This window comes from Hipposideros armiger, unplaced genomic scaffold, assembly GCF_001890085.2.
Source record: "Hipposideros armiger isolate ML-2016 unplaced genomic scaffold, ASM189008v1 scaffold_18, whole genome shotgun sequence".
Classification (NCBI taxonomy): domain Eukaryota; kingdom Metazoa; phylum Chordata; class Mammalia; order Chiroptera; family Hipposideridae; genus Hipposideros; species Hipposideros armiger.
The window spans coordinates 5,489,268-5,507,041 of record NW_017731368.1 but is presented as its reverse complement, the minus strand read 5'-3'; the positions used below and the strand labels follow the sequence as shown (position 1 = coordinate 5,507,041).

General features: G+C 40.9%; 1 protein-coding gene and 1 pseudogene across 2 annotated transcripts in view; both read left to right on the top strand.

The window, feature by feature from the left end:
- Positions 1 to 1,386: 1,386 nt before the first annotated feature.
- The window catches only part of ABHD5 (abhydrolase domain containing 5, lysophosphatidic acid acyltransferase), a 44,004-nt gene continuing 27,616 nt past the window's right edge, over positions 1,387 to 17,774 (top strand). The window contains exons 1-3 of one of the 2 annotated variants that reach the window (XM_019634151.1): positions 1,387 to 1,512; positions 12,510 to 12,595; positions 15,661 to 16,033. In XM_019634151.1, coding sequence (XP_019489696.1) covers positions 1,481 to 1,512; positions 12,510 to 12,595; positions 15,661 to 16,033 — 491 coding nt within the window. In that variant the 5' untranslated portion in view covers positions 1,387 to 1,480. Of the gene's footprint in view, positions 1,513 to 1,764; positions 2,186 to 12,509; positions 12,596 to 15,660; positions 16,034 to 17,774 lie in introns of those variants that run through there. The other variant, XM_019634154.1, reaches the window with a different exon arrangement.
- Positions 13,911 to 15,058, top strand: LOC109375436 (multifunctional methyltransferase subunit TRM112-like protein pseudogene; annotated as a pseudogene).

Sequence of the window (17,774 nt, the reverse complement as noted above, 5' to 3'; positions counted from 1 at the left end):
TCTGAAGGTGAATGCATGTCAGCCCAACTTTCTGAAGGTGCTGAAGGAGTTGCCACCACATCCTTGGGTTTCGTTTCAGTATCACTGGGCTGGGACTGTTCCCCAAACAGTAGAGTCCCTAACAATGGCCTGAAGGAAGTACCCTCAACATAGATAGGGTCTGAGAGGTGGAGATTGTAGCGGGTCAGTTTCTGCAGACACACTGCAAGTCTCTGACAACACCGTGAATTCTTCAGAGTGTTTTTATATGCACCAGTCTTCCCTAAAATATTTATAAATTGGATCAAATACCATAAAAATATTTATTAGTTATTACTATGCTAAGGGATTATATGAATGGCTTCCCCCCCCCCTAAATCACAGACGACACCATCCCTATTCTCAAGGAACTTCCAGTATAGTTGGAAGGATATTCAATAATATCCATTAAAAAAAGCCGCAACAAAAACAAAGCCATAACAATTCTACAAGGCTCAGAATCTGAGGGCCAGATGGGTGACAGAGATAGTCTGAATTACAGGGACTCAGAGGAGAGAGAGGGTGCAGCGAGGGAGGAGAGTTAGGGAAGGAGAGCAATGAACTGAATTTAAAATAAAGGGCAATACACAACACATAAAGGCACGACGCCTATTTCAGTCCTTTGGTTCTCAGCGCCTAGAGCAGAGCGGGCATATAGTAGGCACACAGTAAATACGATGGATAAATGGTAGGGAGTGGTATAATTACAAAAGCAGGGAGTACCCGATGGCTGAAAGACTTGAAATAGGTCAAGAAACGCTGGCATTTACATTAATGATCCCTCCTCCCCCCTCAAGAACTCGAAGTTCCTAAACACTGACTCTCCACCTCTCCTGTGTGTACAGAGGGCGGGGTGGATGGAAGTTGCTGGTTTTGACCACTACTGTAACCCCAGCGTCTAGAGCAGTGAATATCGATGGAACGAAGGGTCCTGTGAGTCGCCCTCTTCCCTTGGTTACCCATCTGAGGGGAAGGGGGACGGAAGGCCATAGATCACCTCCATAACGGCATTTCCATTCGCCATTGCAACATCTTATATTATCTTGGCTCTTCCAGGGCAAGGTCGCGCCTCAGTCCCAGGGTACTAGCAGGTGCCTGCCTGGTGCCCAGCACCTGACAGTACCAGCGGATGATGCATGAATGCAGTCATTACTGAAATCGGTTACTACATAACTCTGCCTGGTGAGTCTCACCAGCTCCTCCACGGTGACAGTCCCGCCCAGCGCCCACACGAGTGCGTCGGCAGGATGACGCATGCGTAGCTGAGGGTTTGGCGGGGATGAGGGGTGGTTAGGCGGGCCGGGCACGCGCAAGCGCGCGGCCGCGCCGCGGGGTCGTGCAAGTGGGCGGAGGACGCATGCGCGGGCAGAGGCTGCCTTAAGGGCGGCGGCGGCCCGGACGCCTCAGTCGGCCTGTCAGCCGGCTAGGAGGTACAGCCCGGCGCTTGCGCAGCACGGCGGTCATGGCGGCCGAGGAGGAGGACACTGGCGAAAGGTGAGTGCGACTGGGACTGCGTTGGGCTCGGGCACGCGCCTTCCACGCGGGCAGGGTCCGGGTCCGGGTCTGAGCGGGCAAAGCCGGGGACTCGTAGCCCTCCTGGCCGCTCCCTCGTCCGGCCCCGGCGCGGGCTCGCGCGGCGCCCCAAGAAGCCCCCGCCCGCTCTGTCCCGGGAGGACGCCCGTCGGCGCCTGGGCTCAGGAGGAGTCCAGGTCTGACCCCGGCCGCGCCGAGACGCCGCTTGACCCCAGCGCGGAGGGGTCGCCGCCCTGTTGTGTAAGCGTCCCCGCGGGGAGGCGGCGAGGGTGGCCCCGCAGCCAGAGCCGGGCTCATTGTCCGCCAAGTGCCTCCTTCGGCTAGCGCAGCGGGTGGGCGGCGACCGGCCGTCCCCGCACCTGACGCGAGTCACGGGAAACGGCCACTTAGCCTGTCACTGTGTCCACTTCCGAGCGCGGCTTCGGTCTGTAGGTATGCGCCGTACTCCGTCCAGCCCGGGACCGGGACGCAAGTGCCGCCTGGGCCGAGCCTCTGCAAAGCCTGGAGGAAGGGGCGGCGCTTCCTTGGGGCACCAGTGGATGCGGAGCCCACGTTCACCCTGGAAGCCGCGGGACGTGACAGGGAGTCCAGGGAAGGAGCAGCTCGTCGTGAAGGAAAGGGGTCGAGAGAGTGGGTCTGTGGCTTTGGGGTTCAGAAAATTTTTCATTTACAGATTCTTTAGGGACAGGAAGTTAACACGATATAGATCGCAAGTTCACAATTAATAATCTTTCAAGTGGAGATCTCCCTTTGCTTCCAAGTGTCCTGGGTTACTGGAAAACTGTGTGTGTGTGCGCCTCAAAAAACACATAGATGTAGAAAACTTGATGGAGATTGGAGGGCTGACGTCTAATGGGAAACTTCTTGATAGAGAAATATACTAAGTTTAAATTATTCTTTTCTACCCATAAGTTCATGCCCTTGTCAGTACACAAATACTAGATAATAGGTGGAAAAATTAAATTGCTATGAACATTACTGCCTGATTTCTCAAGGCTGGTCATTTATATTGGAGAGTAAATAAAAGTCCTCCCCTGTGTGTATTTGGTATTTTGGTAACAATTCTACTTCAAATGTCTGGATAAATTTACATATGAGACGTACTCTAAAAGAAGATAATATGGAATACCATGAAGACAAGGGTATTTGGAAAGATGTTGGGGGGGGGAATCGTGAAATATTACAAAATAGGATTATACCTTGAGTATTGTTTGTATGATGAATGGGTCCATTGTTTTGGTTTCTTTTTAAACTTCCTTGTTGAGGTGAGATGCGGGATGTCACGTGATCACAAGTGGGAACCTAAGTGGTAGCTGGTTCCCATCTAGTTGGTCACTACATTTTTGGCTCTTTCTAAGAAAGACTGTTTTTAAGTGGACTCCTTGGTCTGCCTGTTGCTGTGGGGCTTGGGAGTCCAGGGTACAACTGAAAGGAATTTGTGGCTTTGGGTGATGGCTGGAGGTCACTGGGGACAGACTATAAAAAATGCTTAGCAGCTGGCTCCCCATAGCCCCATGACAGAGGTGGGCCTTCTTGGTACTCTTGGCAATACACTTGAGCAGTGTCCAGTGCCCAAACGAGTCTGGCCTTCTGAATACCCAGCAGGACAGCAAATACCTGCTCCTGCTGGCTGTTCCCTAAACATGCGCATGTGAAACCCACAGTTGCTCCTGTGTGCTATCCCTGTTTTTCAGTTGGACGTGCAACTGGGAGGCTACTAGCACCCCACTAGTTAGTAGCAGGGCTGAATTGGAGACCCCAAGTATCTGGATTTAGTCTAAGGCGCTTTCCCCATGTCTCTGCTGCCTCTTACTAGGAGTGGAACTCATTTGGGATGTTTGGTCCTTGTTTCTTTAGCTTTCTCTACTGACACTTTCTTATTTAATCCTTGCATTGACACAGAGCTCTCTTTTAAAAAAAATTGTTTTTGGTTAATCAACAGAACTATCGCAACAGCCAAGTGGATTGTGGGAAAACAGAACTCCCGAATCAAGTTCCTTATCCTTAAGACATTTCTTTCAGGTTTAAATGGAGAAATGACACTAACATAGGAAACAATTATAAAAAGTCTTAGGCAGGTTTTTGGGGTTATATGATTCTTGTCTTTTCCTTTGTGATTCTCCTAGTGAAGACAGGCATGCCTGGGAGCCATTGGCTTTCAACATCTGACCCTTTTCAGTTGCAATACAGTTGAGAAAGCTAAGTGTAACAGGAGTAGGGTAGACTTCTGTGAATTGCTGCAAGGTTGTCCCAGAGAATAATGAAGTATCAGTTGAATTTAGAGGAAAGCTGTCCCAGAATTGCTCAGTTGCAGAGTAGACCACAAAATAGGTGGTTTGCTGTGGTGTGCTGGAGTTAGCTTGTATTGGCAGCCATTGCTAAGTTTTCAGGAATTTTGCCACCCATTGGTAGCTGGAAATCAGCCATGGTGGTAGTATTTACACCATGGAAATCATCAAATGCTATAACTGAGATTTTTTTCTCCGCTTCCCTTCCAGTGGGTTTATCAGCCCCCTACTAGATTTACATTAGAGTCTGACTGTACTTCTTGTGTGCCAACTGTTTGCACCAGATTCCGCAAATGTAACATATCTAGAACAGTATCTTATTTGTACCTTCCTCCTCCTGAAGTAAACAATACAAAAAGCTCAGTTCTTCCCTTTGATTTCCCTGTTTTTATTAGAGTGTTTTTATTAGGGTTCTGGTCATCCAGATTCAGAACTGCGGCATGATCTACTGACTCCCCTCTTTATTTCCCCAAATACCATACCTGTTACCAAGTCCAATAGATTCTAAGAACAATGTCACCTTACCATCTCCACTGTCATCTGGGAGCCACCTGGTTCGGACCCTCCTTATTCCCTTTTCTGGATTATTGCAGGTTTTAGTAACACTGCTCTCAGCATAGCTGATTTCATTAGTTATTTTTATATCCCCAAGAGGCACAATCTTGTTGGTAGCCCAGCTACACACAGTGGCTTTGTGATCCATCCTCATCCTGACTTCAAAGCCCTTTGCAGGCAGTGTGGCTTCCATCTATCCTTGGAGTCCTGTTTCCTCTCTGTGCACTGGGCCACCAAGCTGCATCTTTCATTGTTTCCTAAACTTGTTCCTTGCTCACCTCCATTTCCCCATGGCTTGGTTCACACTGTTTTCTCTGACCCCAAACAGTGATCTCCCTTCTTTAAAGGGCCTTGGTATTTTCCTAAACTTTCTTTATGGCACTTATACCATGTTTTGTTGTATGTTTGTACCATATTTGTATGTTTGTTTTGTCAGCTCATTGAGGACAGAGCTTTCGTTTCACTCAAATGTCTGGTAGAACCTAAAGGAACTTTTATAAGTAGTAAGCTTCAATACATTTTTGTTGAATTAAATACTTCAGTATTGTAAATTCATACTGGCACGAACATTAAGATCAGAAACCTAGTAGTTGATTATATATTTTGCAGCTGTGTGACTTAAATTTTTTCATTCTAAGATATTCAGAGAATATCTTAATCAAAAGTTATATTTATAAGAATTCAAAGTTTGAGTTTGACTAGGACAACAATTAGGATCATGAACTTAAATTATATTGGGGAGGTGGAGAATATGATTCTATTTCTTGACCTTGGATGAGTCAACCCATGCTTCACTGTTTTATTACCTGTTCTCCAAAATGCCAGTCACAGACCAGCAAATACAGATTTCAGTCCTGTGACAAAGAACTTAACAAAAGATTATAAAGTTCCAGGGATGATCCATTTAATAAAAACAAGACCAGATAATACATTTCAGAATTATAGACATCTCTGAATGAGGCCTTAAAGGTTTGACTTATATTCTTTATAATACTGGTTTAGAAACATTATATTGTTAGGTTTTTAGTCTAACCTCATGGTTCTGTAATTCTCCACTCCTGATTGTGAATCAAAAAAAAAATTGCGTGGAAAGATGATTTTATTAAAAAATATTCAGCTTGAGACCTGGGATTTTTAGTTTTTATTTTCTTTATCTAGAGGGTCAGCTTTAGAACTAACATGAAATGTCGCTTGGATTGGTTAAGCAATTTAAATTACAATGTAAATCTAAAATTACACATGTAGCTCTTTAAGTATGTCTGATGCTTTGTTTACTGTATGAGAGAAGGTAGGAAATAATTGGGGAAAAAATATTACCAGCACATGGCTATGTCTAAAACACTGATTCTCCATCTCTGGGCCTTTAAAAGTTACAGGTCAGAAATGAAAAAAAGTTAAAAGAATGTTAATTAGCATGTTAAAATATATTAGAGGGCCTGTGTTGTCATTGATCTCATGGTCAGTGATAATTTGAATCATTTAAGTATCATCTATTTAAAATGGAATATTAATCATTTAAATTATGGTCATGAGACATATTCTTTTTCTTTTTTTTTTTCCTTCTTTTCCAAGAATAGGATTTAGGACGCCATTTCCCAAGAAAGAAGGCTTTTATTTGCCCAAGTGTTATAATGTCCAATTTGGAAGTTTTCCATCTCTCATTGGTTGAGGAATTATTTCAGAGAAATATGCCTCTAATTAATTTGGATATTTATAATAAAAATCAAAACCTTATAATTTCTCTAAGATAGAATACTGTGTTTAGAGTAGCTTATAGAGAGCTGTAATAACCACTGTTTTCCTCTGACAGTACCAGTATGGGGATGGAGGTCATTTTAAACAAAATTGTAATTTAATGAAATCCCCTTTACTTATGACCTAACTAGAAACGTTAAGTGGCCAAGAGTGTGTGGAAATTGGCCAGATTTCTGTATATTTTCTTGAGTACTTTGAAACCTCTTTCCCTGTTTCACAATATTTATAGATTGTGCAATTCAGGTTTAGTAATACTATAGATAGTCAAATGTCTTCGAGAACAAACAGGGCTTACCAGGAAACTTAAGTGTTGATGGCACAGGACATAGGACATCAGTACAATGTTATTGATATTTTTTTACAAAAACAAAGATTAGGCAGAAAGTTTAGGGAAATTTTTTGGTGTTTTATCTCTCAAACTCAGGATACTAAAAATCACATTCTTAAGTTAATAAACTGTATTAATACACATATTATTTGCCTTTTCTTAGAATTGCCATATCTAGAAAGAAATGCTTTTAAAGCTTTCTTTGCTCAGTAAATACAGAGAAAACCTTTCTCTGAAAGAAGGTTCTTTCTCTGTATTTACTACAGAGATTATAAAGCAAGATTCCTTTTATTTGGTTTTTTGATTAGATGCTTTAGGGCGTGGATCCCCAACTGTGCTAATAATATGAGCGCTCAACTAATGGGGTTGTGTAGAAAAGCTCTTGGTGCCCATTGGCAAGCCTTTCTGTTGTCATAGACAGGTATAGTACCTGTGGAGAGTGGCTTTTCTTTCTTCCTTTCTTTCTTTTTTTTTTTTTTTAAGTATAATTGACATGCAACATATTAGTTTCAGGCGTACATCATAATGATTTGACATTTGGTGTACATGTGAAATGATCACTGCTAAGTCTGTTTACCATCTGTCACCATACATAGTTACAAAAAAATTATTTTCTGGTGACTTAAGATTTACTTTCTTAGCAAATTTCAAATTTACAATACATTATAGAAAATAATTTATATATCTGAAACAATATGTTCATACCATTTGATTGGTTAATAAGACACAAGGAGAAGATATGATTATCGTAAGATAATTTATGACAATGAATCAATGGAAACAGTCTGATTTTCAGCACCAAGGGACTATTTGAAACCACACTAAGGTACATGCAAATGATGGAAAACCATGCAGCCATTATAAGTTATGTGTTATAAATTTATAATGCAATGACATGTAGTAAAAAATAAATTACTATAAAGAATTTTGTATAAGCAACATATTTTAACTATGATGGTGAAATATATTTCTAGATAGAAAATTGTTAAGAAATTACCCAGATTCTAACAATTATGTCTAGATGTTACATTTGAGATTTTTCATTACAGTAAATTTTTTGCATGTTGTAAAAAGAAATTGCAATGCAATATTATTTACTATAGTCACAATATTGTACACATTACATTCTCATGACTTATTTTTTTTATAACTGCAAGTTTGTACCTCTTGATCCTGTCACCCATTTCACCCAACTCTCCTCCCCTTTGGCAACCACCAATCTATTCTCTGTATCTATGAGATTGGTTTTGTTTTTTATATTCCACTTATAAGTGAAATCTTACAATATTTTTTCTTTCTCTTTCTGACTTATCTCATTTGGCATAATACCCTCAGGGTTCATCAGTGTTGTTTTGAATGGCAAGATTTCATTCTTTGTTTATTATGGCTGAGTGTAGTATTTCACTCTACGTCTATATTTGGCTATATCTGCCACATCTTTTTCATCTTTCTATCGATGGTCACTTAGATTGTTTCCGTATCTTGACTATTGTAAATAATGCTGCAGTGAACATTTTTATATGCTCGTTGGTCATCTGTATGTCTTCTTTGAAAAATCAGAGGTCAGGACAAAAAAAAAAAGAAAATTAAAGTGAAATGAACTATAATCTACTATTGCTCCAACTGACATCAGATCCTTTGCCTATTTTGTAATTGGAACTTTTGTTACCTAGTTGAATGAGTTCTTTATATATTTTACATATTAACCCCTTATTGGGTGTATGATTTGCAAATATCTTCTCCCAGTGAATGGCTTTTCTTTATACTGTGATTGACACTGAGGTCACTTCTGAAAGTAGGGCCTCAGCAGTGGATGATGGTGTTTATTGATTATCTGCTTAAATAAAGTAGGGAAGTTAAGTTTTGCTTTTCTTTTTCTTTTCCAAAGCTACGAGGAGGCATCCCTCTATCTTGTTTACTGTTTTATAGATGAGCCACATGAATTTAATTTTCCCTTTGGATTCTGTGACCTTAGAAGAATGGCTGGGTATCTGACAAGCTTCAGCCTTGTGTCCTTAGTTGCTGTCTCATGTCCTTAGTTCTAGTCTTCCACATACTAAGCCTAGAAATGCAGGACAACACTGAATGACATGGCAGATCATGTGGGAAGGGCAGAGCATCTCTTGGAGGATAAGGTTAATTTACCCCAAAGACAGGAGGTGAGTTTGGATGGGTGTTTTAGGGGGTTGAAGCAATAGAGAGGGCATGCTAAGGTGTGGGAACTTGTGAACAAAGGGTGATCAGCTAAAGGATGGAAAAGATAGACTCCTGCTTTTTACTCTACAGATGTTCCTTTGAGCCTGTTATGTGCATAGTGCTCAACCCTATAGATTATCTCTAAGAAAGAAGTAGAAGACCCGTTTCTATAAAATTAACTTTTATCATCTGGTTAAGGCAAAACTGATTGGACTGAAACATCAGGACTTAGAGGAAGAGATATATCTTTACAGTTCCATTAAGATGAAGATAAAATATTTTACTATGTTTTGTTAAATATAGATTTTTTTTCAGTTTAAAGATACTTTAGAAAAATTCCACTTTAAAAAAAATTGTCTGCTTTTAAGAAAAGGTTGTTGTGAAAACCTGAAGAGAGTTAGTGACCCTTGTGGCTGAAGAGCCCTAATTTTTAATGTAATGTCTAGACGTGCAGATGTAGAAACATTATTTTGCCTCTTCTCTTTGAGTTACGTCCATCATTAGGAGGCAAAATGCATGGACAAGACATCCTGTCCTTTGAAAGTTGGTTTTGTAATGAATTGTAGACATAATTCCTATATTATAGGCCGGTAGATAACATTTTAAACTCTAGTGCCTTATACATTGTAGGTGTTCAGAGAATGTGATTTTTTTTAAGACTGGACAAAGATTGCGTTTGTGTTTTTTCCCCCCCAAATGTCTATGATGTCAGTTGGAGCAATAGTAGATTATAGTTCATTTCACTTTAATTTTCTTTTTTTTTTGTACTGACCTCTGATTTTCTCTGGCAAAGAACTATGCTATGTTTTGAGGCATATTTAAGAAAATGGATGAGCTTGAGTTGTAATTAACTTCTTGGTACTAGCTCATATTTTTGTGACCAGACGTAGAACTTGATGACCATCCCTGGTCAAGGACAAAGGAGCTCCAGCTTAATAATGGTTTACTTAAAAATTTTTTAAGCTCTAAGGATCATAAAGTTCTTTCAATTGCTTCTTAACAGCTTTTTCCCGACAATTGAAAAATTGTTGAATGAATTGAAAAATTCATTGCTGAAGCCTTGAATTGATTTTCCTTGATAATTTGTGAATAGGTTTATATATTTACAAATAGGCTAATGTTGATAATGTTTTACATTATGTTTATACTTTGATAATAAGATATGTAATATTTGGGGGGATGCCTACAGGTCTTACCCTGTTAAAGCAAAAGATTTGAAACTGGCAGCAGAGAACACCAGTGTAGGTAGAGTCTCATTGTAATTCCAGCTGTTATGTATCTTCTGTTCTGTGCAGGTCTAAGGAATGTGATTTATCATGTAGGTAATGGCAGCTCCTCATACATTTCAACGAAGGTCATCACCTGAGAAAAAAGGGCTTCGAACTCAGACCTCTATTTGTGTCACTTGGCTTACTAGCTGAATACTCTTGAACCTGCTGCTTAACATTCCTGAACCTCAGTTTTCACATCTATAAAATAGGGATAACTTGAACTGAGGATAGCCTGGATTGTGAGTGACCTAACCATTCAGCAAGCATTTATTGAGTGCCTGTTATACATAATGCCCAGAGAAATTCTACAGGGAAGGGAAGTAGGATGAGTCTACAAAGCTTAGAAAAAGCTGGATGCTGGATCAGCACATCCAAAACTTAGCCCATTTCTCCACTCACATCTATTATTCATGTGTTTTCTGTTGTTATTGGTGGCACCTAAGACAGAAACCTAGGAACCCTCTATTATACCTTCCTTATATTAATATTAAACCAGCTGTCAAATTTAGCCTGTTTTACTTTTTTCAATATAAAATTTTATGATGAAATGCTTAAATTTTAAGGTTCATGTGTTGAATTTTGACATATGCTTATATCTGTGTCATCCAATCACCTCTTAAGATAGAAAACTTCATTTCTATTCCAGAAAATTCTCTTATTACTCACGTGAGCCACTTGTAACTCATTGTAGCCAATACATTTCAGATGAAGCAATAATTTTTTTCATTCATATCATCAATGTATATTAACATGGCAGGTGCTGGGATAGGAACTGAGAATGCATTGGTAAGCACAAAGCCCTTACCCTCAAGTTCTTCCAGTTGGATAAGGATACTGATGAATAAAAAAGAAATTCATAACACAACTTGAGAAGGAAATAGAGCTTGGAGTGTAGGGTGCCATCCTGCCACCTTGATAAAATGAAAGGGAAAGGGAAATCTAATTAGAGGTCGGTGAGAGCTGTAATGAATCATGAAAGGAAGGGGAGATACATACTCCAAGGATATTCAGAGCCAAGAAGCCAGAGAACAGGGAACATTGTGTGGCTTGAACAAAAAGAGAAAATAAGAACTGACCAAAATGATACAAGAGTGTCAAGGAAAAGGCCGAGAAAGGCTGTTCCCATTGTAGGTCGAGAAGCAGCCTTATCTTTGAGGCAAGGAGTGATGCAAAATGACCATTCTTTGTCAATTCCTATCTTTGAACTCCCTGTGAACCTTAGTTAAAGCTCTCAATTTAGGAATTACTTCCTAATTAATTCCACGTAATTTTAGTGAATTATTACTGCCATCAGTGTAATGTTCACTACCATTTATTTATTGAATGTTTCTACATATTTTATTTTGGAACACTATGCTTTATATTTGTGACAGTGGTCCCCAAAGATAATGGTCTCCAAAGATAATATCCGTGTTTTAATCCTTAGAACCTGTGACTGTTACTCATATGGCAAAGACTTTGCGGACTTGTAACTGACGGAGCTAAGAATTGTGAGATGATCCTGGGCGCTCTGGGTGGGCCCTAACCGCATTCACTAGTCTTCTAACAAGTGAGAGGCAGAGAGAGATTGCAGGCAGGCGGAGTGTGGTTTTAAGTTTGGAGCCATCAGCCTGTACTATTTTAATTATTCCTCGGCCTCATCTTTTTGTCTCCATTTCTATTGCCAAAGCCTTGCTTCAGGCCCATACCTCTCATCTGGAATCTGCAGTAGTTGGTCTCTCTGCAAGTCATTTTCTCTTTCATCTGAAAGTTCTCACTCTAAATAATGCTTGTCGGATGACTGCTAAAGCTCTGTATTGTCTCGGATTGTTCCAGGAAGCCTGTGGTCTGCTAATGTCAGGCCCGGGCGTCAAGGCCCATCCTCTCCTTGGTTAGCTGCTAGCAAAGCGCGTCAGTTCAGCCTCCCCACACCTTTCCTCACCTGTTGTCCTTGACCTGCTTCCTCCTTCTCTTTGTTCAGCTGTCTTCTGCCAGATGCCCGGGTCATTCTTTTTATCTACTGTTTGCCAAAACCCAAAGCTTTTCCATTAACAGTTAACCAGTTCACCCTAGGCAGAGTGTACATGGGCTGTTCCCCTGCATTTGTATTAGGGGTATGTCCTGCTCAGAAACATGAGATTTGAAGCCTTTTTATATATATTAATCTCATATTTTAATAAGATTTCTGTCAACCCTCATAGTAGGCATGTTTTGTACTTGCTATGAACCTCCTCATGGTCTTTTAACTTTTTGCACTTTTACCCCGATGAGGCTGTCCTGCAGTGGGGTGGGGAATGCCTCTATTGTCTATTCTTGGTCTGCCCATTTTTATTCTGCTTATTTGGAATCTGCCTATCCCTGAAGATAATAAGATGGGCTTATCTACTTGCAGGTTCACAGGCTGAAGCCGAATATCCCAGCACTTGACCACAGTGCTTCGTACCTATTAGGTGACTTTTGTCACTTATCGCTTCAGCATCACACAGACAGTATGTTTACTGTTCTGTTTTTCTTCTCTGTAGGTAACAGTTGGGAGTTGAGAAGAGCATTACCTCACCTATTTGTATTTTGTCTTTGATGCTCTAGGTCAGGATGGCTAACTGGTTGGCTTCCCACGTGGTGCCCTACATCTACGTCACACCTTAAAGAAGCTGAAGAGAAAATGTTAAAATGTAAGGTTTTCTTCTTGTAAGTTAACTGAGCTGTTTGCTAAAATAGGTCCAATATTCGCATTGTCCTGAAACTGAAGATAAGATTCTGTGTTGTGTTAGTCGTTGGCTAAAGAACTTACTTCTTTTCTTTTCCATGTCATCTGCAAGTGCATAAATGTGAGGAGGCAGGGCCCTCAAACTTTTTGGTCTTGAGTCCCATTTTTACTCGTAAATTATTAAGGACCCTAAGAAGCTCTGTTTATAGGTTATAGCTATCAGTATTTATCACGTTACAAATTAGAACTGAATAACTTAAAATATGTTAATTTATTTTAAAATAATAGTAATAAACCCATTACAGGTTAAAATAAATGTCATGTTTTCTAAAAATAACTAGTTTCCAAACAGAAATGTAGTGAGAAGAATAGCATTGTTTACATGCTTGCAAATCTCTTTAATGTCTGGCTTAATATAAGGCATCTGGATTCTCACATCTGCTTCTGCATTTAGACTGTTGGTAATCAATCACCTATTATGTGATCTCTGAAAAATTCCGCTGTATACTCATCAAAGAATGAAAGTGAAACGGCAAGTAAAGCCTTAATATTATATTGTAAAAGTAGTTTTGACCTTGTGGTACTCCTAAAAGGATTTCAGGGGTTCCCAGAGGTCCCAAGACTGCACTTTGAGAACAGGCTCTAGGTGTTCCAGAGCAGTTAGCCTTTGGAGAGTGGAACAGATACTGGACCAGAACAAGGTACCTGGTCTAGTCAGGTGGGTACAGGGTCTTGGGCAAAGCACTTCTCAGCTTCCTGTATTTTACTTGTGAAACGCGGGAGTAGGGTGATGAATTCCTTTTGCTTCTAGTATTCTTGGATTCTCTAATTCTACATTTGTAGTGGTGCAGAAACCTTTACTTTGTTTGTTTGTTATGAGCACTGAAATTTACCCAAACTAGTAGTGTCAGGGTGTTGCAGGTATCTGTGGATATAGTACTTCTAAGCAACAGTGTTTATTGTGCAGTTTGATACTGCTGATACAATTCAGAGGAGAGGGTTGAGCAGTGCAGCTCACAGACCTGATTACTGTGTGTGTCTGTGCAGGTGTGTGTCTGTGCCTGCTTTTCATCCTCTCTACCACACATGAATTTTCTGGTTTGTGATTTGAATGATTCAGGAGTAAGTGATCAGAACTGGATTATATCCAAAGGAAGGGGCAGTTAGTCATCCTACATGGATTTAGCATGAACATAAATTTCTACTCACTGTATATACTTGGGTAATCTTGTTCTTTACAAAGCTGGGAAAGTTGTCATTGTGGTTTACTAAAATAAAATTCTGACAAATTGCTGAGCTCGAATGTGTGGGGGGTGGGGGGTGGGGGTGGGGTGGCTTCCCCCTGTGCCTGCAGGCCACCAAGGTCTGCATCAGCCCTGTGGAGTTGAACCCCAGCTTCGTGTTCTTGGCACATATCATACCCTCAGTGGAGTGGATGGCACTTGAAGGTGGCTGATGCCTTGCATCTGGCTGAGGTGCCTAAAGGGCCAACTAGGATTTGAGTGTGATGAGAACCTCCTGAGGAAGATGCACCACATGCTGCCGGAGGGGCTGTGTCGGAGGGCAACCCTCAGTGCCCAGAGTCTGGAGGTCATTTCCCATCAGCTGGGGGGTCCCCAGCACGCTGCTGACTGATGAGGAAAGTGAGGCTTAATTGTGCTAGGCCTCCGTTTTCCACCCTGTGACCATGTGTACCCTTGTTTATGGATGTTTGTTTGCTAGTTCTGTCACCCTTGACCCAGTGACACAGCAAACACACAGTGTGCTTGAGCTCAGTATTCTATTTTTTTCTCATAAAGCTTGAATAACAAAAATATTCTTGTCAGGAGATGAAAAAGGATGCTAGATGCTCAATTCATGCATTTAACAAACATTGATTCCCTGCTGCTAGGTTCTAGGGATGCAACTAGGGGTGAGAATTGGCCCCTGGTCCAAAATCAGCTGTGAAAGCCAGTGACTAATACAGTGGGGTGCGTGCTCCGATGCAAGTCACAGATGGTTTTGTGGGAATGTGCAGACACCTGTGTCCAGAACGCTGACATGCTTTGGCTTGGCAGTGATGCTGGGTCATCTACTGTTCTCAACTGGTGGCATTTCCCTCCACTTGGCAGCATGGGCTCTGTTAATATTCCTGATGAATGCTGGGCTTCGTCTTTGCTGCCACTCTGTGGGTACAAAACCTGAAATTATTGCTTCTGTTAAAAGGCAGAAGCTCCCAGTTCTCCAGTGTTTGTCCACTGCAGGTGAATTATGTGCAAATAATGAAGGGGTGCATCTAAACTATAGCTTTTGGTTGATAATCTGATGTAAATGAATTTCAAATTAGTTTCATCTTTAGTGTATTTGGGGGGAGATTAAAGTATTTAGTCCCACAACACTGAAGGCAAGTAAGAGTTTTTATCTACAAAATTGTGATTATTTCATTTTCTAGGGAGCTTGTTGGACTTGAGCTCACACTTCCTGGTGCCTCGTTCATTCCCTGTCACCTTCTAGTAAACTCTGAAGTGACTTCAGATTGCAGTTAGGTGTTTAATACAGATACTGTTAATCTTTCCCTAGATTCATGATTAACTTTTCAGAGAAAAATGTTTCTCTGAGTCTGAACTTCAGCCTTCAATGCTTAATCTTCAGTGTTAGACAAAATCAACGTGGCATTCTTTTTTGTCTGCAAAGTCAGAGACCTCCAAGTAATGGATTCAGTGAGCACTGAGTTCCTGTCCAGTTTTAGGCGTGTAATACCCCCATTTGACAGATGTGGGAAGAAGTCCAAAGAGCTTACATGACTTAACCTTGGCCACAGGTACTTGAGGCTTGTCTGAAATGGACCTTCTCGCTTAAATGTAACATACGGTCATTAACAATTGCTTCAATGAAATGTATACTTTTGTTTTTTTAGGGATGACAAAGGCTAAAATCATACGACTAGACACCAGACGATTTCTAGATTATGAATTTCTGATTGTTCTGAGAACATTCCCCTTCTCAGAAGTAGTGAAGCTAAGCAGAATTTATCTTTTATGTTTTTATTAGGTGTCCCCTGCACATACAAAAAAGAAGCTGTTCGTATATCTAATGGAAATAAAATATGGACACTGAAGTTCTCTCACGATATTTCCAATAAAACTCCACTTGTCCTCCTCCATGGCTTTGGAGGAGGTCTTGGACTCTGGGCACTGAATTTTGGAGATCTTTGCACCGATAGACCCGTCTATGCTTTTGACCTGCTGGGCTTTGGACGAAGTAGCAGGCCCAGTTTTGACAGTGACGCGGAGGAAGTGGAGAATCAGTTTGTGGAATCCATTGAAGAGTGGAGGTGCGCCCTCGGATTGGACAAACTCATCTTGCTGGGACACAACCTGGGTGGCTTCTTGGCTGCTGCTTACTCACTAAAGTACCCATTAAGGTAAGTGCTGGTGACAGAAGAGAGGCACCCAAGTGCTTGTCTCTAGTTCCCACCTTTTGTGGTTAGTCGTATCTGAGCCTTACAAGAAAGATTCTCTTAAGGGACCCTATAGACCAAATAGTCACACTGATGGCCAATTTAATAGCTGAAATAATGACGTCAGATTTTCCTATTATGCATTGATAGAAAGCTTAAGAAAGGACCTTCTGTTCTGTTAAACTTTGAATTCATACAATTTAAGCCACAAGTAAAAATTTCTGTGGTGGTATTGCTGACTATTATTATTATCATTAGACCTATGGATCCAGCAGGTTTTTCCTAACCTTTTCCAGGTTATGGGTAAGCTGTAATAGGAAGATGGAAGGTTAGAAATGAGAAGACTAACTGCTAGTGCTATCTTTTGGCTTAGAGCAAAGCACTTAACCGCTAAGCTTTAGTTTCCTCATCTCTGAACCACAGAAAATACATAGCGTCCTACAAGGTTTTTGAATATGCCGTGCTCTGTCCCTCATTGTTATAGAATTCTTTTCCAGAGTCATTGAATTAATGGTTGTTCGCTTCAGAACCTTGGTAGGATCTCCCCCTTTCTTTACCTCTTCTCATGCTATTTCCTATTAATGATGTTGCTACTCTGAGGGGAGGTCACATGACAGTTTCTAAGAAAATAGGAAAGCTCATTTTTGTTTTGTTTATCTTTTGGAAGAAAACAAAAAAGATCAGCACATTTGTGTTACTAATGTATTTCTCTATTGGACTGATTTCTAAATCCAAAAATGTGGCATTGAGGTCTGTGGACAAGACGGGCTGATGGTCATTTTCAGAGTGCACGTATGCACCTGATAGGCTGCCGTTGCAGAGTCTAGGTGTGCTGTTGAGACAGAATTTGACCTGTGGAGCAGCATACCCCGCGGTTGCCTTCCTCTGCAACAGCCAACTTTTTCTCTACAGATTCTCTACCTAAGCTTCAGCCTTTACACTAGAGTTTTCTGGAGAGCTCATACTCCTGTCTATGCTAGAGGGTAATAACCTTGTCAACTGGCAGGACTGCTCTTTCAAAAGACATCCAGATTTGTCTCTCCTAGTTGGCTTTTTGGGACTCCTGTCTTTACTTGTGTACTCCTGTCAATGACAAACACCTACCAAGTAAGAGAAAGAAGTGGATGATTTTCTGGTATAAGACAACAGGGCTCTTTGTGGAGGTTGGGCTGCCTTTGTTTCTTCTCAGGTGTTTATTATGTCTCTCTTGTGGTATTTATCCCTTGGAGATTTCACAGTTGTGAAATATTTAAAGAAATAAAGGGTTTTGTTGATTCAGAAGAGAATGACCACTGTAAAATCATCTATGAAAAATTGATTCTTTTCTATAAAAAAGAATAGCAACATATTTTGAATGATATGGGGGTCAGAACAGGTATCGAAAACAAAGCCAGTGATCCCTGCCTTTGACTGACTACATTTGTAGAAAGTGATCTATGAATGTTTGTGCCTAATGCTGGAAATAAAGCTAAAGTACTATGTCAGGACTGAGAACCACTAAGTATTAGCAATGAGTGGATGTGCGAATGCTTAAAATAATTTGCATGTTTAAATTGGCTGATGGCTACCAAATACTGAATGGAAATCTACAGAGCTTGTTGGATAGTCAAGCTGATATTCTTTTTTTTTAAGATTTTTATTGGGGAATTGTGGGGATGGGAACAGTGCTGGGGAATTGGGGGAAGGGGAACAGACAAGTTGCTGT